Source organism: Giraffa tippelskirchi, chromosome 10, assembly GCF_054371585.1.
Source record: "Giraffa tippelskirchi isolate mGirTip1 chromosome 10, T2T-mGirTip1v1.2.pri, whole genome shotgun sequence".
NCBI classification, from domain to species: Eukaryota; Metazoa; Chordata; class Mammalia; order Artiodactyla; family Giraffidae; genus Giraffa; species Giraffa tippelskirchi.
This window is the reverse complement of record NC_137284.1, coordinates 144,712,501-144,735,104: the sequence shown is the minus strand read 5'-3', so window position 1 is coordinate 144,735,104 and position 22,604 is coordinate 144,712,501. Positions and strand designations below refer to the sequence as shown.

Genomic DNA, 22,604 nt, shown 5'->3' with positions numbered 1-22,604 from the left:
TAAATTTGATAGGTTTCTGAGTAGCCACTTGCTCTCTATTACTTTGCCTTTTTCTTCTGTGATAGTGTTTTCTCATTTTTGTTGTGTAAGACTCTCCAGGCAGTGTGCCTCTGAAATGCAGATTACAAGGCCCTGTTCCCAGAGATTCTGATTAAGTAGATGTAGGGTGAAGGCCCAGCCACCCGTACAGCTTCCCTGCTCTATTGGATCACACCACTGATTGAAGCCAAGATTTCACGGTGCTTTGTCCTTTAAATCCGGTATCATTTTAGACCAAACCAGTGCACCTTTCCCTGGAGAAGGAAATGGCAACCCACTCCAGTGTTCTTGCCTGGGAAATCCCATGAACAAAGGAGCATGGTGGGCTACAGTCCATGGGGTCACAAAAGAGTCTTAGTGACTAAAAAACAACAAAGGCACCTTTATTGATGAGCATCAAGATCCCGACCAATTGTGGTAGAAGCTCAAGTTACTTATTTGACTAAAATTGGTTAAAACATGTTTTGTCTTACCTTCATAGTTTTTTCGCCTAAACTATGATCCAGAAACTAAGGTTTTTTGTAGTTATCATGATTGCTCAGTTGACCTTGAGTTCATAACATCACAGCGTTGTTTAAGCAAGTATCGTCTTGGGATATAATACTTCTTTGTAATGTATTTGACTTATAGAAACTGGGTATAAAACAGCTAAAGTACAAAGAAATGTACCATATGGAAATGTTAAGGTCCTATCCCCACTCAACTTGGAATGGTTAGGCCCTCAATATCAATCTCTATTTAATTCTCTTCCCAACAGCTTAAGAAATGGAAAGACTTCTTGATGCAGCCTGGGGACATTAATCCAGATAATTGAAGGGTCTCAAAAGTGGATTTGTAAGGAGATGTGTAGGAAATTGGGGCAATTTTTCCTGGAAAATGTGAATAAGAACTCTTAAAACAGATTAAATTGTGATGTTAATTTAGAGGATGGTGACCAGATGTTCTCCTGTGTTATCAGCGGATGCTGAGACATGGGTTAGAATCGTAGCCAAAAGAACATAAATGGTAGAAATGAACATATCTGTGCTTTTGGCAGGATCGCCAACCCTTGCTGTCATTCCTAAGGACTTGTATTTTTGTTTAAATGCAGGAACTGGACATTCTCAAATGTGAAGCCAGGAGAGTGAGGCATGTTTTGGCATTGTTCTGTGTGTTTAGTTTCTCTCCCTGTTCTTCAGTCACTTGTAACCACTTCTAAGGGCTGAGCTGACCTCTGAATCAGTACATGCTCTGAGTCAGCCTTCCGTGGATGGGTTCATCCTTTATTTCAATTCCTGTGTTTCTGTATTATTAATAATCTCTCTCTTGCTCTCTCTCTGACTCTTCTTCTCAATTCATTTTTCTCTTACTGGGACAAGATTATTGCTCTAGTCAAAGAGAAAAATCTTACTGATCAAGGAGCGTAGGAAACCCAGTAATTTTTGAAATCTTGAGGCTAAACACTTATTTCTAATAGAAGAGGACTGCATTTCCCTCTGGAGGATAAACCTGATCATTATCTGGAAACATCATCCAGGCTGAGATAATATTTCCCCTCTGTTTACTTTAACATTTACCTTCCAATCTGAGTTGCAGAAGAAAAAGTGGAAGAACCACCATATGCCTTCTAGCATTTCCCACACGCTTTTCTAATTGTTCTCACATTAAACCAAAGGCCTTCAGATCATGTCAGCTTTGTAGTTTTAATGCAGGACTTCAGGCTACATAGTTTGTTCTCTCCTTTACTCAACTTGCAGCAGTAACAGCCAGGGACCCAGAGGACTCTGGCAAGGAAAGCTGACGCTTGTATATATATCTATGAGTCTGTGTTTGCATATTTCATGGTCATATTGAAGATATAAGAGTTAATAGAGTAAATTAAAAATCTGAATACTGATAAATACACACACACATATATTTTATTTCTAATTGGAGGATAATTGCTTTACAATGTTGTGTTGGTTTCTGCTGTACCACAAAGTGAATCAGACATAAGTATACATATGTCCCCTCCCTCTTGAACCTCCCTCCCATCCCATACCACCCTCTAGGTCATCACAGAGCACCAAGCTGAGCCCTGTGCTATACAGCAGCTTCCCACTAGCTGTCTAGCTATCTGTTTTGCACATGATAGTGTATGTATGTTAGTGCTACTCTCTTAATTAACTTTTAGTTTTTCTCTAGCTTGAGAATAGTTAAATGGCTCCCACTGGCTTATTGCTTACATGACTTTTGTCAAAAATATATAGATTTTTAGAAAATAAGGGTAAAGAAATTAAATGGTATTTATTTTCAGTTGCAATATTAATTTGCTGAACATAAATCCTTCAAAAAATGTGCATCCACTGATCAAGAAGGTTAGATGTGATCCTTACAATTAAATTTATTTGCAGAGTTTGTTTAGTGACTCATCCCTTGTAACTGTTACCAATGTGCATCCCTCAGCCCTTAAGATTCTCGTGTTATAATATCCACAAGAATGGTTCTCATTTAATAATTTGTGTTGTGTCTCTTGTTTCCTAAACTATTTAAAATTCTTGGGAGTATCCTATGAGTTGAGCTTTCACTAAAGAATTAATTCAAAAATCCCTTGTTCCTTCTATGTAGACACCCCTACGTTGGGTTGTGACTGGTCTTTCTCCCAGGAACTTGCCCCACAGACAGGTGTCTGGCTATCAACTTTACCTCTGCCTTTGTTCATCATTGCAGCTTCCTCTGAATGTTTTCAATAACTACTTCAGCCTCGGATTCGATGCGCACGTCACATTGGAGTTCCATGAATCCAGAGGTGAGGACAACGTCCCAATTCCATCTCCCAGGGAGGAAGTTTCCAGCAGGTGTTTTGCATGTTCCCTTTTGTTTGCACATAACTTAAGCGTCCACAGTGTGCTCTACTGCTGTTTTTCCATTTGAACTTTCATGGTGACCCTGGGAGCACAATAAGATAAGAACTGATTACAGATGTTACCCTGAGACCTTGTTGTTTAGGGTCTCAAAGACAGTAAAGATCAGGACCAGATGTGTGCTCCAGGACTCAGGACTGCTAATCTTTAGGTTTGACTAGAAACTTTGCAGTCAGTGAACTACCAAGAAGTGATTAAAAAAAAAAAAGAGGATAAACAGCAACTAAAGAGCTGGTAAGGGAGGATTGATGTTGACTGAGAGTAACGCATACCATATTCATGGAGAGGATCTAGAGACGGTACACAATAAATATACACGAAATGTTGAAACAGATTGGCTGCTGTGCCTATACCAGAGGTGTCGACTTTTTAGTATCTTTTAGTGTATCTTTTTTGCATTAAGTTAAAACAATCATTATTAATGATGAAAGATATAATTACTCAAGGTATTTTTTTAATATAATTTATTTTGGGCTATGCTGGATCTCCACTGCTCCACAGGCTTTTCTCTAGTTGTGGGTGAGCCAGGGCTACTCTCTAGTTGCAGTGTGAGGGGTTTCTCATTGCGGTGGCTTCTCTTGTTGCCTAGCACGGGCTCTAGGGTATGTGGACTTCAATAGCTGTGGCACTTGGGCTCAGTAGTTACGGCTCATAGGCTCTAGAGAACAAGGTCAATAGTTGCAGTGCACAGGCTTAGTTGCTCTGTGACATGTGGGATCTTCCCGGATCAGGAATTGAACCAGTGTCTCCTGCATTGGCAGGTGGATTCTTTACCAGTGAATCACCAGGGAAGCCCATCAGGCTAATTTTTTTTTTTTTTTTTTTTTGCTGTTTTCTGTTTATTTGAGGTTTCCCCATGTTTTCACCTGGATAGTCAAGAAATCTCAAGCTCCACTGCAGGAAGAGGAGGAAGAAAGTGAGGCTGCATTTTCATTAGGGTCATATGTATTATTTTTGTTGATAGATAGTGGCTGGAAGCCATGAAACCACAGTTGAGACTCCAAACTGTTCTCCAATGCAGCTGCTCAGGGACTGTGACTTCATGACAAAGCTTGTATCATTTGCATCCAATACTTGCAGAGTGATTCAAAGCCTCATGAGAGCCATTCCAAAAAAATAACCTTGCATAGAATAACCTACTAGATATTAGTCAAAACATACAATAAATTGGGAATTATGCCAATCCATTTACATGGACTGGGTAATAAATACAAATCTCACTAAAGCAGAATCCTAAAAAATTCAATTGCAGAAACAGTTTTTGGCATAGATATGAAATAGCCCATCAAATTGACATGGGACAGTTGCAGACTTTTATTACTATCTGTATTGTATTTCTTTTAGAAGGGACAATTAAAATGACATTCATTTTGAGACAGTTTATTATTGGCGTTTTCTGTGTAAATGCTTTTAGAATTACCAGTAGAAAAGCAAATAAGGAGTAAAGAAAGGCTGAACATCTTGATTGACTTTGTATGTAAATAATGCAAACATTTGAATAATTCAATCAGAAAGAAAGTATGTTGGACTTCCCTGCTGGGCCAGTGGTTAAGACTCCATGCTTCCAATGCAGAGGATGTGGGTTTGATCCCTGGTCAAGGAAGTCAGATCCAACATGCTGTGTGGTACAGCCAAAAATAAATTTTTAAAAGTAATTTTTAAAAAAAGAAAGTATACTTTATTTGATAGGAAAATAGATGCTGTTTTATTCTTCTCAAAGTGGCTAAGCCATGTCTGGTTGAACTGTTGTGTAACAGAACACGTAATCATTAGGAACAAAATTCAGAGATTTAATAGGATTGGTCATTTAATTATCAGTTGGAATATTGCCCAGTACTTTACACTATTGCATTATGACAGTACTTGAGGAAGTACATTGAAAATACTCTAGTCCACTATTATATAGTCATGGTAACAATGATTATGGTTATCAGGTAGCAAAGCTAGGTCTCACTTTGCCAGCTATGTGAATTAGATAGTCATCTTTGGGAACATGAAGGATATTAAACACATCAAACTTTTAGTCTGCGATTGGACACTCGAGTCATACCCTCATTGAAATTGCTTATTATTCAGAGGATTTGAACTTGACACTACAAGGTCAAGAAAATATAATTATGACTCCTGAAGAGGCAGTATTTAAATTTGATTTAGGATTTGCTATTTTCTCTGAATATACAGAGGCATGCAGATCAGCATGTTTCAAAGGATTATGAATGTTTCATGATTCATATGATGAACTGACAGATGTCTTTGAAAAGGTGTTATTTTCAGCGGACTGCTAAATTTCACCATCACCATCACTGCAAAGGACACACTGCCAGGCTCTTGCCCAGGTAGTAAGACTCAAGCACAGTTGACCTTTGAGAAACCCTGTCCAAGGTTCTATCTGTAACCTTCTTTTCCATCTTGAACCTCAGCGTGACATCTACCCATCATTCTAGACTCAAGTGTACTTGCCTCTGGAACACTGTTTTAATCGTTTGCTCTATGTGTGGACTGCCCCCCCCAACCCCCCCACTTCGTCTTACATGCAGAAGGAAATGGCAACCCACTCCAGTATTCTTGCCTGGAAAATTCCATGGACAGAGGAGCCTGGCGGGCTACAGTCCGTGGAGTCGTCTTATATAGACATCTTTTTATGGCATATACAAAATGACATTTTTCATTTTCAGATCTGTCTTCCCCTCTTTAAACAACACAAGGGCAAAAGACTCTCTTATTTTTATCTTCCTGTGCCAAGTCCAGTGGCTGTCTCAAATGTCTGCTATAGGAATGGAATGTTAAATTGGAGAATAGGCTCATACATGAAAGATAAATAAAAGTAGAGGGAGTATATAGTGAGAGGAAGATGTATAGGCAGTGAATAATATGGGAGGTTGGTGGGGATTGTTGACAGAAGAAAAGTGTCAGGGGAAAGTTTCCAAAAAGGGTAGGAGGGAATACGGTGGGAAATAAAGAAGGAATGTGACGTAGACAAGAAGTAAAATGGGTAAGGGAATTTCAGACAGGAAAGAAAAGTACAGAGGGACAAAGGAGCTTGTGATAAAGATGGGTTAGATAACTAGTTAATACAGAGTGAAAGATTTTTGCCATGGTGTTAGAAAAATAAAGATAATGCTGGTAAAAATATTTGTTCTTAAGGTGCAGTGACTTTGAAAGAAAAGATTTTTATAACACATACAATTTTAATTGAAGGTGACACTGTCACTATAGGCATAGATTTTGAAGTCATTTATGTATGCATAACTGATGTCTTAAGATTGGGTTAATATCCAATGCAGATAATTTGGAAGATGTATGGGTTATATGGGCTTCCTAGGTGGCATTAGTGGTAAAGAACCTGCCTGGCAATGCGGGAGAGGTAAGAGACATGGGTTCAGTCCCTGGGTTGGGGAGATTCCCTGGAGGAGGGCATGGCAATCCACTCCAGTATTCTTGCCTGGAGAATCCCATGGACAGAGGAGCCTGGTGGGCTACAGTCCGTGGGGTCAGAAAGAGTTGGACATGACTAAAGCGATTTAGCACGCACACATGAGTTATATGGCGTTCAAATTGCTTATTGGCTTTTATAAACATAGTGTGAAACTTATATTTGCTAATATCTCCCTAATAGGCAAGATCAATTACAGATAAAAGTAGAGTTTTGGATTCCATTCTAATGGCACAGATGTTATTGTGTTGTACACAAAGATGGGATTAATATGTTAAATAATGGAATGGATTATACTCAGGGTTTCATCATCATTATAAATGGATTACATTCAGAGCCAAATCATTTAGATGATTTAGATGATGAGATTTGGCAAGTTTGAACTAATGAGATATAGATGAGGTCTTTGGATTTTGAGTTGATGCTGTAATGGGAATGAGACCTTTTGGGACCTGGGAGGAAGTGAATGTGTTTTTCACACGTGAAGGATGCGAATTATAGGGGCCAGAAGGTAGACTATTGTAGGTAAAATTTTGGTTTTCTATGACCTTTGCCATTTGGTGTCATGCTTGCCATTCAAATATAGGGTTGGGATTTGGACACTTTCAGCCAGTCAGCCAGCTGTCTGGTGAAAAATGACTTGGAGAAAGACCTATTCCTAAGAAAGGATAACGAATGAACAAAATAGCAGAAGATGAATGTTGACAGTGGGTTCGTTTGGAATGTCTTGTAATTTTATCAGAAAGAATGTAAGGAAATAGTATTTCATTTGGGGATTTTATCATCCCTTGAACTCATGTGAACATTCTCTGATGAAGATTCTTGTTTAATCTTTTTATGGTCCTCAACCTATATAACATCCAGGAACAAACACAAAATTAAACCATTCTCAGTGAGAGCCATTGCTGTCTTTTGCCCTGAGTCCATTCTGCAGGTCATCTGTATAGATCTGTATCTGTCTATATGTGCGTGCTCAGTCATGTCTGACTCTTTGCGATTGAATGGACTGTAGCCTCCCAGGCTCTTCTGTCTATGGGATTTCCCAGGCAAGAATACTGGAGTGGGTTGTCATTTCCTTCTCCAGGGGATCTTCCTGACCTGGGGATCAAACTGCGTCTCTTGCATTGGCAGGAAGATTCTTTACCACTGAGCCACCTGGAAGCCCCATAGATAAATATTTTATATTTATATATCTTCACTAAATCAAAAGTTTTTTTCGAGGCCTGTCACAAACAAGAGTATAGATGGTAGTTAGGAGTTTTTGCAAAATGTGACAGCAAATTCTTCATTGATTTTTATCCAAATTCCTTATATTTAATTAAATTTGAGCTGCATACATAGTTTATGGAAGCTATGCTCCATTGAGGTCAAAGCAGACAATAAACCTTCTCCCTCCTCCCTTCCCTCTTTCTTCTGTCACCGCTGCCCTGTATCCCAGCCAACTCTCTATTTTGAATAGAGTCCAGAGTGTCTCAGCCTTTAATGTGCATGGGAACCACCTGGAGAACTTGTTAAACCAGATTCCTAGACCCCAGCCCCCAGACATTCTAATTCAGTAGGATTAGGGTGGAGCCTAATAATTTGCATGTCTCAGTTGATACTGCCACTGATGACGGTTTGGAGCTACATTTTGTAGCCCTGGACTATTGTGCCAACTGCCTATAACTGAGGGAAACATGATAATGAAGCTGTTGGTTTCTTGGGATGGGGAGGGACGGAGAGTATCTAGGGGTGCTAATCTAATTCACTACCTCTAATGAAGTCTGTATAACAAAACCACCTTTTCCCTTTCACAGAAGCAAATCCAGAGAAATTCAACAGTCGTTTTCGAAATAAAATGTTCTATGCAGGGGTAAGTATACATTTCATTTTTTTAATGATTACATATGATTTATACTAATTTACTGACGGTGATAAAGATGCTAATATACTATGCTAATAAGTACATACACATCACAGATGTTTACATGTGTGTCTATGTATGTGTGTGTGTGCTCAGTCATGTCCAACCCTTTGCAACCCCACGTACTGTAGCCTGCCAGGCTCCTCTGTCCATGGGATTCTCCAGGCAAGAATACTGGAATAGGTTGCCATTTCCTTCTCCAGGGGCTCTTCCCAACCCAGGGATCGAACCCAGGTCTCCTGCATTGCAGGCAGATTTTCTACCACTGCACCACCCGGGAAGCCCTATGTCTATATATGGTTAATGCTTAATGTGTTGGTTGAAGAATAAAAGTAAGGGTGTATTTCTTAAGTTGGGTGGCAGAGAGTTCATTATCTTTTTAAACTTTAAAGCCCTGATGCTGAGTGGGAATGATATTCAAGAAGTGGTGTGAAAAACAAACATCAAAGTCAAGCTAGAGAACTGGAAAATTAGGTAGACTGAAAGATGTATGGCAAGTCTTGGGTAAGAATGTAGTTTTCACAAGGGTATGTATCCTATGCATTGACATTTGGGTGCAAAATTGAGAGACCATGGGGAGTTTTTCATGGAAGCGTGTATGAGATAAAGGGGTACTCTTCTTTTTACTACTTCTTCTCAGGGACATCCCTGGATGTGAATGGCTAGAAAGAAAGAGAGAGAGAAAAAAAAAAGAGGGCCTCCAAAATACTGATTTTTAAAGTGTGGCTTAAGTTTATACCACTGGATAGAGGGAATTGAAGTAAAAAAGAGGTGAAACAAGACAGTCTCAGTGGCTTAAAGATTTTAGCAGCATCTACTGGATAAACAGGAAGGTCAGGAAAGGCCATCAGATCTCCAAACTGACCCTTGAAATTACCTACATTTTCTCTCTCCTACTGCGATTTTAAATTTTATTATAAGTTACATTTTGATAACAAAGAGAAAGATTTTAACTTGACAGCCTCTGCACTACTTTACTCTAGAGAATTTGTTTTATATTTTGTATTTTTGCATAACTCAGAATTCCTAGGACCTGTCTATCACATAGAAGCAGGGCTTTGGCATAACTGTGGTAATGAAGCATTTCTTTCTTTCTTTCCTTGTGGTATAGGCAGCTTTTTCTGATTTCCTACAGAGAAGCTCTAGAGATTTATCCAAGCATGTTAAAGTTGTCGTAAGTATTGCATGTGTTAACTCATTTCCCTTTGAATGCAAATATCATGTCCCTAACATAAACCCCAAATACCAGTTTATGTATTTGATCAGCAGGCTGCATAGAACTTGAACTGAATTGAGTGTGGTGTGTTCAGCCAGCATGTAGGAGCCTTCAGTTATGTGTTGGGCACTGAACAGAGGATGAAGTTAAATAAGATAGATGGATTTTGCTCCTGAAAAAACTCATAGTTTGGTCATGCAGAAGGGCACCTAACTCATGGCAGAACAATAGAATAAATGTTGCTATTCGACTGTTTGTGTCATATGCTGGTGGCACAAAAGGAGAAATGCAAACTGCCCTGGTGTAGTCAGGGAAGTCATCAAAGCAAGGATGTTGAGCTGGGGCTTGAAGTAGAAATAGATGTTCACCAAACAACTAGTTTTATTCCCAGGCTATCTGAAGAGTCTTCATTTTAGAAAAATACTTCGATTTTATTATTTTGTGGTCATTTACTCTCTAGCCTGTTCAAGGTCCCGCTCACCACTTAGGAGTTTTTTTGGCTGCTGTTTCCTTCTGAGTCTCTATCCCAAGTTTGGGGGATACTCATCTTGGAAGCAAAGGAGATGGGAAGTCATCTTTTCTCTAAGAGATATATTTAAAAACAGCATATCATTAATTATTAAGAAAGATAAAGTGTTTCCTTAAAGTAAACAAGTTGAAAGCAGGAATGAACATGACTTTGTTGCACATACCTGTATAAGTAAAGTGAAACATGAAAGAGAAAAATATACAGGCGAGGAAAAAGAAATGGGAATACAGCAATGCTTAGATTTATTGTGGAATAGATAAAGAATGGCATTTGTGACAGAAGGGGGTAGGATAAAAGGTATACATGCAAATAGAGAAAAATATATGACCTTAAACTAATGTATTTTTAGAGGAATACAGAGGAGCGTAAGATAAATATTCAATTTTCTTGAGACACAAATAGGAGACACAAATCTAAATCATTTGAAACAAAGACATTACCACTAACAGCCTTTGGCATCACTTCCAGATGTTTCAGTTCTCATAAAATACTAATGAAAAGCTAGTATCCTTTAGTTGTAGCGACTCTTGAAAACTGGAATATTGCCTTTTTAAATCTAGATACGAGAAAGAGACATAGTCCATTAAACTGTGAAGATCTTAATTTTGATAAAACGGTGGTTATTTAAGTAGCAGGAACCTTGCCTGAGACTTATCCTGTTTCTTCTGTGGCGGCCTGCAAACAGCCAAAAATAAACTTTCCTTCTTCTCCCAGTATTTTTTGCATTATTGGGAACATTGTAGCGCCTGCCTGGAGAGCCAGTGAGTGGAGGGCAGTGGCTATACTGAATGGTGTTCACTATCTAACTCACCTGGGTGGAAATTAAACTCCGTGTGTCTCCACACCACTGGACAGCTTTTCTCCCCCATCTGGCAGTCCTCCTGTTGAGAAATGTTTCAGGCATGGGTGGCCATAGAGCAGGGATTAAAAAAAGCCTGCAGAGAGGCCAAAGTGGAAACTTAGAAAAGGTTTGATATCAGCCAGTAGGTATAATATTCCAGGTGGATTGGTCTATGTAATCATCTTTAATTTATGAAGAGAAAAAAACAAAACAAAACCAGAAACTAAGTCTTAACAATCGGGATTCAGTCCTAGGTCTATCTTTATGAGGTCTGTCTATATGACTAAAAGCACATGCATTTGAAGCAACAATTACCATTGTGCTATGACACAGAAATATACAAGGGTGTCTCTACAATTACGTCACTGAGAGTGAGACCGAAAAGATGGGAAGTCAGAGCAAATAGATGTACACATAATAGCAGACTATCTTATCTTTGCCACGGGGTGAAGTCAGTGTTTCTGATGTAATAGTTAATGGTCTAATCTCACAGAAATATAAAATATGTGCACAAATACTATATACACAGACACACACATATACATACCCAGAGGATAGTAACAAAAACCTACATACATCCTTCTTTTGTTGTACTTCACGTGTGTTCTTCTTGTTTTGATTCATCCACATGTGTGAGCTTGTACACAGGAAGATTTTTTTGTATGGAAATGTTTTCCTTTGTGTGTTTGAAGTAAGGAGAAAGTTGAAAACTGCGGTCCTAAAGAGTTGTGAAGTTTAAATGCAATAATATATAGGCAAATTGTGTAAAATATTGGAAGGCGCCCATCCTCATAGAGTTTGCCGAGTTTCCAGAATCACTATGTTTTTTTCAGAAGGAAAAAGTAGAAAATTAAAAAAAAATTAATTCTGTTCTAAATAAAGTAATATATAAGTGTAGGTTTTTTGCTGTAATGCAACAGTGCTGCTTTGCATACTATTAAGGTATCACATGCTGTTTGTTTTGAAAGTTTTAGTTGCTTACAACACTCAGTTTTGATCATTTAAGACATCTACATTTTTTCTTCACTGGTAGAGCCATCTATCAGCTCAAGTCCTGAAACTGGGAGACCTTATGTGTGTTTAAGATTTTGAAAGTGTTGTGAAAACACCTTTGATCAATGTCTAGAACTTCATTCCGATCTAAATAACATTTGAGAATACTTTGCTTATTTAGGATTATAAGATTTCCCAGAAACAGTTTTTGAGAATGCTCATGAAAACTTGGCTGCGTTAAGATCAGCTGGAAGGAGGAGAATGAGACAACCTTGATGGCTGGCAGAGTCATCGTAACCTGGATTGCAAGTCCCTCTGAAGAAAACTTCAGAAATTTGCGAGGATCTGGGGAATGCTTTAACCCTGTCTCCCAAGGAGAAGACGGGGGTTGGGGGTGGGGTACATTCTGTGATGAGGGTGTGAGGAGAGCAGATAAAAGCAGGCTTTATACCTTTGACATCAAGAGGTCTAGAATCCTGACCAGAGTGCTCCCCTTTTGGCGTTTGTCACCAGTGGGAAATGAGAAAGGAAAATGAGAAGCCTCTTCCTTGATCAGTCAGAGGATGCTCTCGAGGAAAGCACTAGCCAGTCAGGTAACGTGAAAGTGCTAGTCGCTCAGTCATGTCTGACTCTACGACTCACGGACTGTAGCCCGCCAGGTGGCTCTGTCCATGGAATTCTCCAGGCCAGAATACTGGAGTGGGTAGCCATTCCCTTCTCCAGAGGATATTCCTGATCCAGGGACTGAGCCCAGGTCTCCTGCATTGCAGGCAGATTCTTTACCATCAGCCACCAGTGAAGCCCCAAGCGGGTCAGGGAAACCACACACAAAGATACTGAGGCCAAGCCAGCCTGAGGCCCTTGAAGCCCAAAGGCACATCCAGAACCAATGAAGTGGTTCATCTCAGAAGACCAGTCACAGCCTATAAGAGATTACATTGATAAGAGCAAATCACTAATGGAGATAATGCTAATTTATAATAGATACTTAGAAAAAAAAACAAAAACATGCAGGATATATTCCTTTCAAACTGCTTTCAAAATATTACATTGAACATTTTCAAAAAACAAATTATCCAAAAAGAAAGGAAAATAGATGGTCATATGCATGACTATTTTTGAATCAGATGATGGTGGTAGAGATTACTACTGCCTTATCTTGAGGCTTTGTCCTTTTATTCTTTAAAGTGTTCATAAATCTGTCGAGGATTTACTGTATCGCACAGGGAACTGTATTCAATATCTTGCAGTCCCTGGTGGCTCAGTTGGTAAAGAGTCTGCCTGCAATGCAAGAGACCCGGGTTCGATCCCTGGGTCAGGAAGATCTCCTGGAGAAGAAAATGGCAACCCACTTCAGTATTCTTGCCTGGGAAATCCCATGGACAGAGGAGCCTAGTGAGCTACAGTCTGTGGGGTCGCAAGAGTCAGACACAACTTACCTAAATCTTTTAATGTTGATACTACAAGCCAAAGTATCTAATCACAGTCCAAGGTTAAGAAGAATGAGAGTTCCTTGGATTGTGAGACCAGAGAAAAATATTTTGGTCAAATGGCAGCTTTGTTTTTACATGAAGTCAAAGCAAAACCAAGCCCTGAATTCTGGAGCTGGGGAAGTTAGAATAAATTTTTAGTTGTAGTAATGGCCATCCACATCAGCAGAGACAAGGACAAGGGTTAGACCTGCCCTTGTCAGCTAAGTTGTCTTGTAGACTTGTACCTGCTTCAAAACCCTTGCTTTTTCTGCTTTGATTGTTGCAGTGTGATGGGACTGATCTTACCCCAAAGATCCAGGAACTGAAGTTCCAGTGTATAGTATTTTTAAATATACCCAGGTAAGCCCTGTTCTTACTGTCTTCCTTGGTTTTATGTGAACTCTGTTTGACCTAAGATTCTCTGCTTTTATGATGGAAAATTTCCAGGTACAAGCTATGAAAAAATAGTTACTTTAATGACTTTTTTAAGAGTCTCCAGGCCTGATCATTTTTTCTCCTACTTGCTTTGTTTAATGTTCTCAGTGGTATTTTTTCATGTATGTGGTATAGCATGCATGGTGTGTACTTACCCATCCTTAAGAAGCCCAGGCCACCCTCTGGACTGAGACATTTTAATGTAATTCTCAATTACTGACCCCTCCCACCCTGTCACCCTCCCCAGGAATGATGGACTTGAATAAATATGTGTTCTTAGTTTCCCAAAAGCTATTAAATAGGAAAATTTCCAGCCTGATTTCAGCATGGAATTCTTTCAAAATCACTGCCAGATGATTGCTTTGAAAAAACAGGATCAATTAGAGCAGCATTTTCTAGCCAGAATGTCAACTTTCTTTGGTGCTATTATATACCTCAGGAGAAAGGGGTATTTAAGATTAACTAGTCTCAAAATAAGCACATTTCTCAGTGGGCTTAAATTTAGATTCTAGGCTCCCAAGCCAAGATTTTGAAAGGGATGGCTCTCTGACTCTTTGTTATTTGCTAACCAGACAACTCAGACACAAAAATCCACAAGTAAGTTCTATTTAGACTGAATTTGGTTGAAATGAGAAGTGTATGTAAATCTGTGTCTGGGAAAGTATAGTCTCCTGATGACTTTTGGCCGTGCTCAGTTTAGTCCCTTACAACCTATTCCAGAAGTATTTGCATCTTAGTTGTTGAAGTAGGGGGCCTAGATTCTCAGGAAACATTATTCGTTAGCTTGCTTTAATTTTCTTTTCTTCTCCTCATTCTTCTTCTTGCTCCTTCCCATCTCTCCTCTGGACTTTGTTTATTCTACTTTTCAGTTTCCCTGATTCCCCCCTCCCTTTCTGATTTCACATCTTTGTCTCATCCCTTTTTCACTCCTCTGTCTTCAGTTACTGTTCCTCCATCCTGGGGTACTCACTGTCTTAATTATGTATTTACTACTGATGCTTACCCACCTCGAGTCTCTTTTTCCTCTCTTACTGGAATGTATATGTCTCCCTCCAAGACCAAATTCTGAAACCACCTATTGATAACTCATGGAATGTCATGGAAAGTAGGCCTATGTGAATTATAGAGTGAGAAACACACACACACACACACACACACACACACACACTATTGATACGATGTATAAAATAGATAACTAATGAGAATCTACTGTATACCACAGGGGACTCTACTTAAAGCTCTGTGGTGATCTAAATGGGAAGAAAGTCTAAAAAACAGGGGATTGCTGTTGTTGTTCATCACTCAGTCATGTCTGACTCTTTGTGACCCCATGGACTGCAGCACACCAGGCTTCCCTGTCCATCACCAACTCCCGGAGCTTGCTCAAACTCATGTCCATTGAGTCAGTGATGCCATCCAACCATCTCACCCTCTGTGGTCCCCTTCTCCTCCTGCCTTCAATCTTTCCCAGCATCAGGGTCTTTTCTAATGAGTCTATTCTTCCCATCAGGTGGCCAAAGTATTGGAGCTTCAGCATCAGTCCTTTTAATGAGTATTCAGGATTGATTTTCTTTAGGATTGACTGGTTTGATCTCTTTGAAGTCCAAGGGAAAAAAAGAGGGCATGGATGTACATTATAGCTGATTCTCTTTGCTGTACAGTAGAAACTAACACAACATTGTAAAACAACTATACTCCAATAAAAATTTAAAAATAAAAAATTGATTAATAGTAAATTATTAGAAAGTTGGACACCATGGGATGCTTTTGTCGTCAAATTTTGACCCATTTTCATAAATTGATACTTGGAGGGGAAGGGGATAAACCCATTTTCTTTTCTATTGGGAGACATGAACCAAAAGTAGAAAGCCATTCTTTTGTGAAATCAACATCAGATTGAACTATAAATTAGTACCTGATGATGATCATGAGAGGACTGACACAAACTCTAATTCTGATTTTACTCTTTTCTTGCAGATATTGTGCTGGCACAATGCCCTGGGGGAACCCAGGAGATCACCATGACTTTGAACCTCAGCGTCATGATGATGGTTATATTGAAGTCATTGGATTCACCATGGCATCTTTGGTGAGCAATACTTCTGTTTTATTGCATTTTAGTCACAGTGAGAGTTTATTCATTTTACAAGATTTTGGTATAATGTTGTCTCCTGGCTTATCAACTTATAAACTGTATGCAATGTAGAGTTGCTAGGGGAAGCCAAAAACAAAAAGTCATTCTTTGTGTCACTAAAAAAGTTGATGCATATTTGTTTGAACTTCAAAGGTAAATGAATATTATTTGTTACTTTTCCTGATATTTTCTATCAGAATGAAATGCAAAGTTTTTATGTTAATTACATAGCATTATGCCACAAACATATCCCAACATTGATGTAGAAATCTTGCCGTTTGATACTTTGTTGGTTCATGGAGAACTCAAGTTTAGATAAAAAAGAACATGGTCATTTGCATTCATCTCCATTTTGCCCACTTAAGCATAAGATGGGCATCTCCATTATCACAGAATATCTGAATATAGAAAGGCTTCTTATGACATTAATGAATATTCACTTGCCAGTATTGAGATCACCTTGCATTTTAATTTTGGTTCCTGGCATTAGACAAGTAAGTGTATCGTATAAAGTCAATCACAAGCAGGTTTCAGCCTTGTGTTTTAACTTATTATTGAATGATAAACTAATTAAAAATTTTGCTTATTATTTTATCAGATATAGATCAGCCATACTGTCAGTTTGTAAAGCAAATGAAAATAAAGCTTCTTCTTGCACTTGGCTAGCACTTAGTTCATGCTATTATATCTCAAGGCTAGAAGGTTGTATTTCTTATTCTAAACAACCTAAAACAACTCTCTCTTTCATCCATCTCATGGATTTCAAGTGATTTTTCCTCCATCACCTTGAATTGGTGAGATTTAACAGAATAAACTCTTGTGATTATGAAAAGAATGTCTATCTCCTGAGATGGTGATGTTGCTCATTACATTTGATGTGTCTAGAATGAAATGGTCATTAAGTGAAAAGATTGGTCTGGGAATGATCTAATTTTCAAGATCGTACATAGCTCATATATAACTCTTTCTCTCCAAAAGTCTTTATGTTAATTATAGATAAGGACTCAGCTAAGAGCAAATAGGAATGAGTCCAGGTAGGGTATGTGTAAGGAAGAATGTTTGAAGGTGCCCGAGAAAGTCACAAACCTGGTCATGTGTTATTTTGCTCATTCATTTATTCACTAATCCAGGGAACATGTATTGAATTTTTGCCATGAGAGTTTCCTAGTCCTGGCTGTGCTGTAGAAGGCTGTCAAGAAATGGCTAAAAGAAGATGATCCCTTACCTAGGCCTGCAAGGGCAGGGAGAATATGAGACACTTTCCCATTACTCTCAAGATCACAAACTAAATCTTTACTGCAAAACTGAGTTTCTTTCCAAATCTCCATCCTTTACCACTGCCCTCTGTGCTTTCTAGCTTGTTGCCTCTCAAGTCAACTATAGCACTGGACGTCCTTTGCTTCTTTGTACCACAGGACCATTGCATATGCTACCTATCTCAAATGTTCTTTATCTCTTCATTTTATGTAACTTTTCAGTCTATATCTGTGTTAGGTTCTTTTTAGAAGTCTTTCTTTGGGTTGGGTTGTTTCTGCTTACAGTTATATAATTAAAGTCTGAACAAGAAGAAGGCAGAGTGAAACTGGGTAATTAGAGGAGAATTTAATGGATGGACTCTTTACAAATAGTGCACTAGGTTTATGAGAAGCAACAATGGATGGTGGGGTATTCCTGAGATGAAGATGCAAAGGCAAGGAAGCTGTCAGCTGTACCATAAAAAGAATGACTTAGGAAGGACCACCTAGTAGGAGTAGTGTTTGCTAAGTGAAAGCAGTCAGACTGTGCCAGCCTGTCAGGGAGAGAGCCGGAGACATCAGTACAGTTCTTGCTCTCTAGCCATTGAACAGTCTAACTGGGTCAGTTTCACAGGGCAGGGAAGGGGTGGAGTATCGGGTGGGAACGGCAGGTGGCTGGTATCCATCAGTCTAGTGTGTCGCCGGCCCACAGCAGAGAACCTGAGACTTGTAATTGGCAATAAGAAATGTGACAGGATGAATGATTTTGCCAGGTGAAGAAGAATGGGACTTGGCATTCTTGAGAAAGGGAAATGTACAGACACTTGGTCGTCTGAGAGAGTGTAGTCTTCTGTGCAGACTACAGTCAGTTTTATGTAGCTTAAAAATAGGTGAAAAGCGAAAGTGATGCAGACGGTCCTGGAGAGGCAGGCAGGGGTGATATCACAAAGTGCATTAGAGAATTTACCTAGGAGTTTTGACTTTGGGGCATCAGTAAAGTGTGTTTTCAAAATAAATATTTATTATGGGGAAAGTTCACTGGAGAAACTGCCAGCACATTGAATTCTCATTCACTATCACCTAGCCTCATGCATGCGTGCGTGGAAAGTCACTTCAGTTGTGTCCAACTTTGCAACCACATGGTCTGTAGCCCTCCAGGCTCCTCTGCCCATGGGATTCTCCAGGTATGAATACTGGAATGGGTTGCCATGCCCTTCTCCAGGGGCTCTTCCTGACCCAGAAATCGAACCTATGTCTCTTATGTCTCCTGCATTGGCAGGTGTCACTTAACCTATTATCAATTCATGCGCAATCTTGTTTCTGTCTCCAACTGTGGTCTCCTCTCTTACATTATTTTGAAGTAAATCTAGGACATTATATAATTTTACCTGTAAATATTTCTGAATATGTTTTTAAAAAATAAGATTTCCTTTTATGAATACAATCATCTCATCTCAAAACAATAGCACCTTAATATTACTAAATATCTACTCAGTGCTCAAATTCTAATTGTCTTGAAGATGTCATTTGTTTTCTCTTGCTCTGTTCATTTTCATCAGGATTCAAATAAAATACATTCGTGGTGATTAGTTGTTATGAATCTTAAGTCTTTGTAGCACCCATCTATCTCTTTTCTTTTTTTTTTCATTTATCTATTAAAGAGACCAGGCTGTTTGTCCTGCGAAGTTTCCCTGAGTCTGAACTGTGCTGATAATGTCCACAGAGTCTCAATCATGTGCACTTCTCTTTTACCTGTTTTCGCTAAGTTGATAGTTGGATATAGATTCATCAAACACATATTTCTCCAAGTCTCTTTTGTAAGTAGTGTTTATTCTTCCAAAGCAGGGTATGTAATGTCTGGTTCTCTTTTTCTTTCTCTCTCTCTCTCTCGATAATAGTCTTTGATGATCAGTGTCAGGATCCAGGAATCATCAGGGATTGCACAGCAGTGATTTTCTGACTCTGTTCATTTGTTAACTGGAGTGTTTCCATAAGGAGAAGTTTTTCCTATACCTGCTTGGTTGGGGCTTCCCTGGTGGCTTAGTGGTTAAGAATCTGCCTGTCAATGTAGGAGACACAGATTTGTTCCCTAATCTGGGAAAATCTCACATGCCTCCGAGCAGCTAAACCCATGTGCCACAACTTTTGGGGTTTCCCAGGTGGCAAAGTGGTAAAGAATCCTCCTGCTAATAAAGGAGACACAAGAAATGTGAGTTTCGATCCTTGGGTTGGGAAGATCCCCTGGAGTAGGAAATGGCAACCTGCTCCAGTATTCTTGCCTGAAAAATTCCATAGACAGAAGAGTCTAGCAGTCTCCAGTTCATGGGGTCGCAAGAGTTGGAGATGACTGAGCACACACTCTTTGATTACCTAGTTACACAGTTTGTTTCAGAGAAGCAGGACAAGTGAGTCTTTTATTTATCTATTTTCAAAGTAATTTACTTCATCACTGTCCTTTGGTGACTGTGGGTTTAAAGTGGCATCAGATTTGGAGGATTTCTCCCACTAAGGGTTTAAGTCTGTATAACATTCCCTTGACTCTGTGTGGGCTTACAAACTCTTGGCAAATAGAGTACAGTGGAATTGATGCTATGTAACTTCTGAGGTTGGATCATTAAAGGCCATGCAGCATTTGGGAAACATGGGCAATATGGATTGGTCTCTAATTAATAGGGATTTTGTGAATGCAAGACAATACTTATTTAAAATATCTCACTGCTTTCATTCATTTAGTGTCACTCATAAATATTTATTGAATTGTTGTTGAAAGCACAAATACTTATTGAATCCATAAGTGACACTTGCTAGATAAAACAGGTACAAAATGAACCAATAGAAAAGCAGTGTCCTCAGGGTGCCTACAGTCCAATGTTGGGAGGGAGGTGAGCAAGGAAACTAGTAATCACAGACTGAGGTAATACATTCTGGGGGAAAGGGTTGTGGAATGAGGATAGAAAGGAGAACCATGTTTACAGATTGGAGTCCTTATGGGTGAGATTGCCAAGTGGCCACTCCCACAGAGGCATCAGCGTAAGAGAACATGGAAACCAGGAGAAGGACCAGTGGTGGCTCAGAGTGGTGATGTAGATGGTGAATGAAGGGCAGAAAGAGCTAGATTTTTTTTTTTTAATTTGTTGTTTTAACTGTTATGAGGAGTTTGCAGCTGATGGCATAAGACAGGATTGGATTAATTGCTCAGAAAAGTTATCTGGATGTCAGTGTGAAAGTGACCAGAATCTTTACTTCTGGGGACAGATGGACAAATCAGGATGTTGGTACCAAAGTCCAGGTGAAGAGATGCGAAGATCCAAAAGCCTGAATAAAGAAAGTGATGATAAAGACAAAAGGGGTTGGTAAATGGATAGGGACTTACCTTGAGGGTGAGAAAGAGGTGGGTGGCCAGCATAGGCCATTGAGTAAAGGTCACAATATTATATGAGAGAGAAAATATAAAAGAAGGATAAAAGTGTTGAAAATGAACTCTGTTTCATGTAAATTAAAATTGAAATCCCTGTGACACATCTAAGAAGATATACAAATGTGCAGTTTGAAATGTATGCTTGGAACTCAGAACTCACTAGGTTGGGAGAGTGTTTAGTATTCTTTCTCTATCTTTATTTATCTTTCTATCTCTCTCTCCCATCCTGTCATGAGTAGGTAAAGGAGAAAAATAAAGATAGGAGTTGGTGTAGAGAACATGAAATTGTAAAATTATTAAATGTAGATTAAACTGCACAGTTTTGAACATCCCATGTAATTTAAATAACATTACTTGAGCTCCAATTCTTTGGCCACCTGATGCGAAAAGTCGACTCATTGGAAAAGACCCTCATGCTGAGAAAGATTGAGGGTAGGAGGAGAAGTGGGTGGCAGAGGATGAGATGGTTAGGTGGCATCACTGACTCAAAGACATCAGTTTGAGCAAACTCCAGGAGATGGTGAAGGACAGGGAAGCCTGGTGTGCAGTAGTCCACAGGGTCACAAAGAGTCAGATACAACTTAGCAACTGAGCAACAAAAACAACAACTCAATACTCATATACATCTTACTATTGACGTATATGAGTATCAAAGTGTTGTCGTTGTTACTATCCATATAACATGGGCTTCCCTGGTGGCTCAGCTGGTAAAGAATCTGACTGCAATGCAGGAGACCTAGCTTCGATCACTGGGTTGGGTTGGGAAGATCCCTTGGGGAAGGGCCTGGCAATTCACTACAGTGCTCTTGCCCAGAGAGCCTCATGGACAGAGGGACCTGGAGGGCTACAGTCCATGGGATCACAAAGAGTTGGACACAACTGAGCGACTAACACTTACTTATCCATAGGGCAGACACTGTGTATTTTTTTCACTCAACAATGGAAGTGCTTTATTTTCAGTCCTTAAATTTCACATTCCTTGAAACTATTATATTGATTACATTTCTGAGAAGGTAGATTATTAAAAACACACATCTGTGTAAGATGATTATATAAAGAGAACAGTGTAGTTATTTGGGTAAAAATACATCTATTTTGTGTACATAAAATGTTAAGAGTGATACTTTAAGAGAGATTTGAAATAGAATTACTAGAATGGGAGAAAAGATTATTTCTTTTAAACTCTTTATCTTATAATTGAACATTTCAAGACAGAAGTATTCAGTTCATTTTACTGGTTGAGTTGCATTCCTATTAATTAAGATGACTCTTCACTGGGTGCTCAGTAACCCAATTACCTTTTTGGATTTCATTTAGACCATAATCAGACATTGTAAGATGTATTTATTTCTAAGTGGAGAAGCTGTATACAATCAGCAAAAACAAGACTGGGAGCTGACTGTGGCTCAGATCATGAACTCCTTATTGCCAAATTCAGACTTAAATTGAAGAAAGTAGGGAAAACCACTGACCATTCAGGTATGACCTAAATCAAATCCCTTAAGATTATACAGTGGAAGTGAGAAATAGATTCAAGGAATTAGATCTGATAGAGTGCCTGAAGAACTATGGACAGTTTGTAACATTGTACAGGAGGCAGGGATCAAGACCATCCCCAAGAAAAAGAAATGCAAAAAGGCAAAATGGTTGTCTGAGGAGGCCTTACAAATAGCTGTGAAAAGAAGAGAAGCGAAAGTCAAAGGAGAAAAGGAAAGATATACCCATTTGAATGCAGAGTTCCAAAGAATAACAAGGATAGATAAGAAAGCTTTCCTCAGTGATCGATGCAAAGAAATAGAGAAAAACAATAGAATGAGAAGGACTAGAGATCTCATAGATCTCTTCAAGAAAATTAAAGATACCAAGGGAACATTTCATGCAAAGATGGGCCCAATAAAGGACAGACATGGTATGGACCTAACAAAAGCAGAAGATATCAAGAAGAGATGGCAAGAATACACAGAAGAACTCTACAAAAAAGATCTTCATGACCCAGATAATCACACTGGTGTGATCACTCACCTGGAGCCAGACATCCTGGAATGTGAAGTCAAGTGGGCCTTAGAAAGCATCA

At 39.1% G+C, this 22,604-nt stretch overlaps 1 protein-coding gene across 3 annotated transcripts in view; it reads left to right on the top strand.

Annotated features, from left to right (window-relative positions):
* DGKI (diacylglycerol kinase iota) overlaps window positions 1–22,604 on the top strand; it is a 486,267-nt gene that overhangs the window by 283,545 nt on the left and 180,118 nt on the right. For all 3 annotated transcript variants that reach the window (XM_081533024.1, XM_081533025.1, XM_081533023.1), the window contains exons 15-19: window positions 2,728–2,806; window positions 8,151–8,206; window positions 9,369–9,431; window positions 13,595–13,668; window positions 15,721–15,832. In XM_081533024.1, coding sequence (XP_081389150.1) covers window positions 2,728–2,806; window positions 8,151–8,206; window positions 9,369–9,431; window positions 13,595–13,668; window positions 15,721–15,832 — 384 coding nt within the window. The remainder of the gene's footprint in view (window positions 1–2,727; window positions 2,807–8,150; window positions 8,207–9,368; window positions 9,432–13,594; window positions 13,669–15,720; window positions 15,833–22,604) is intronic.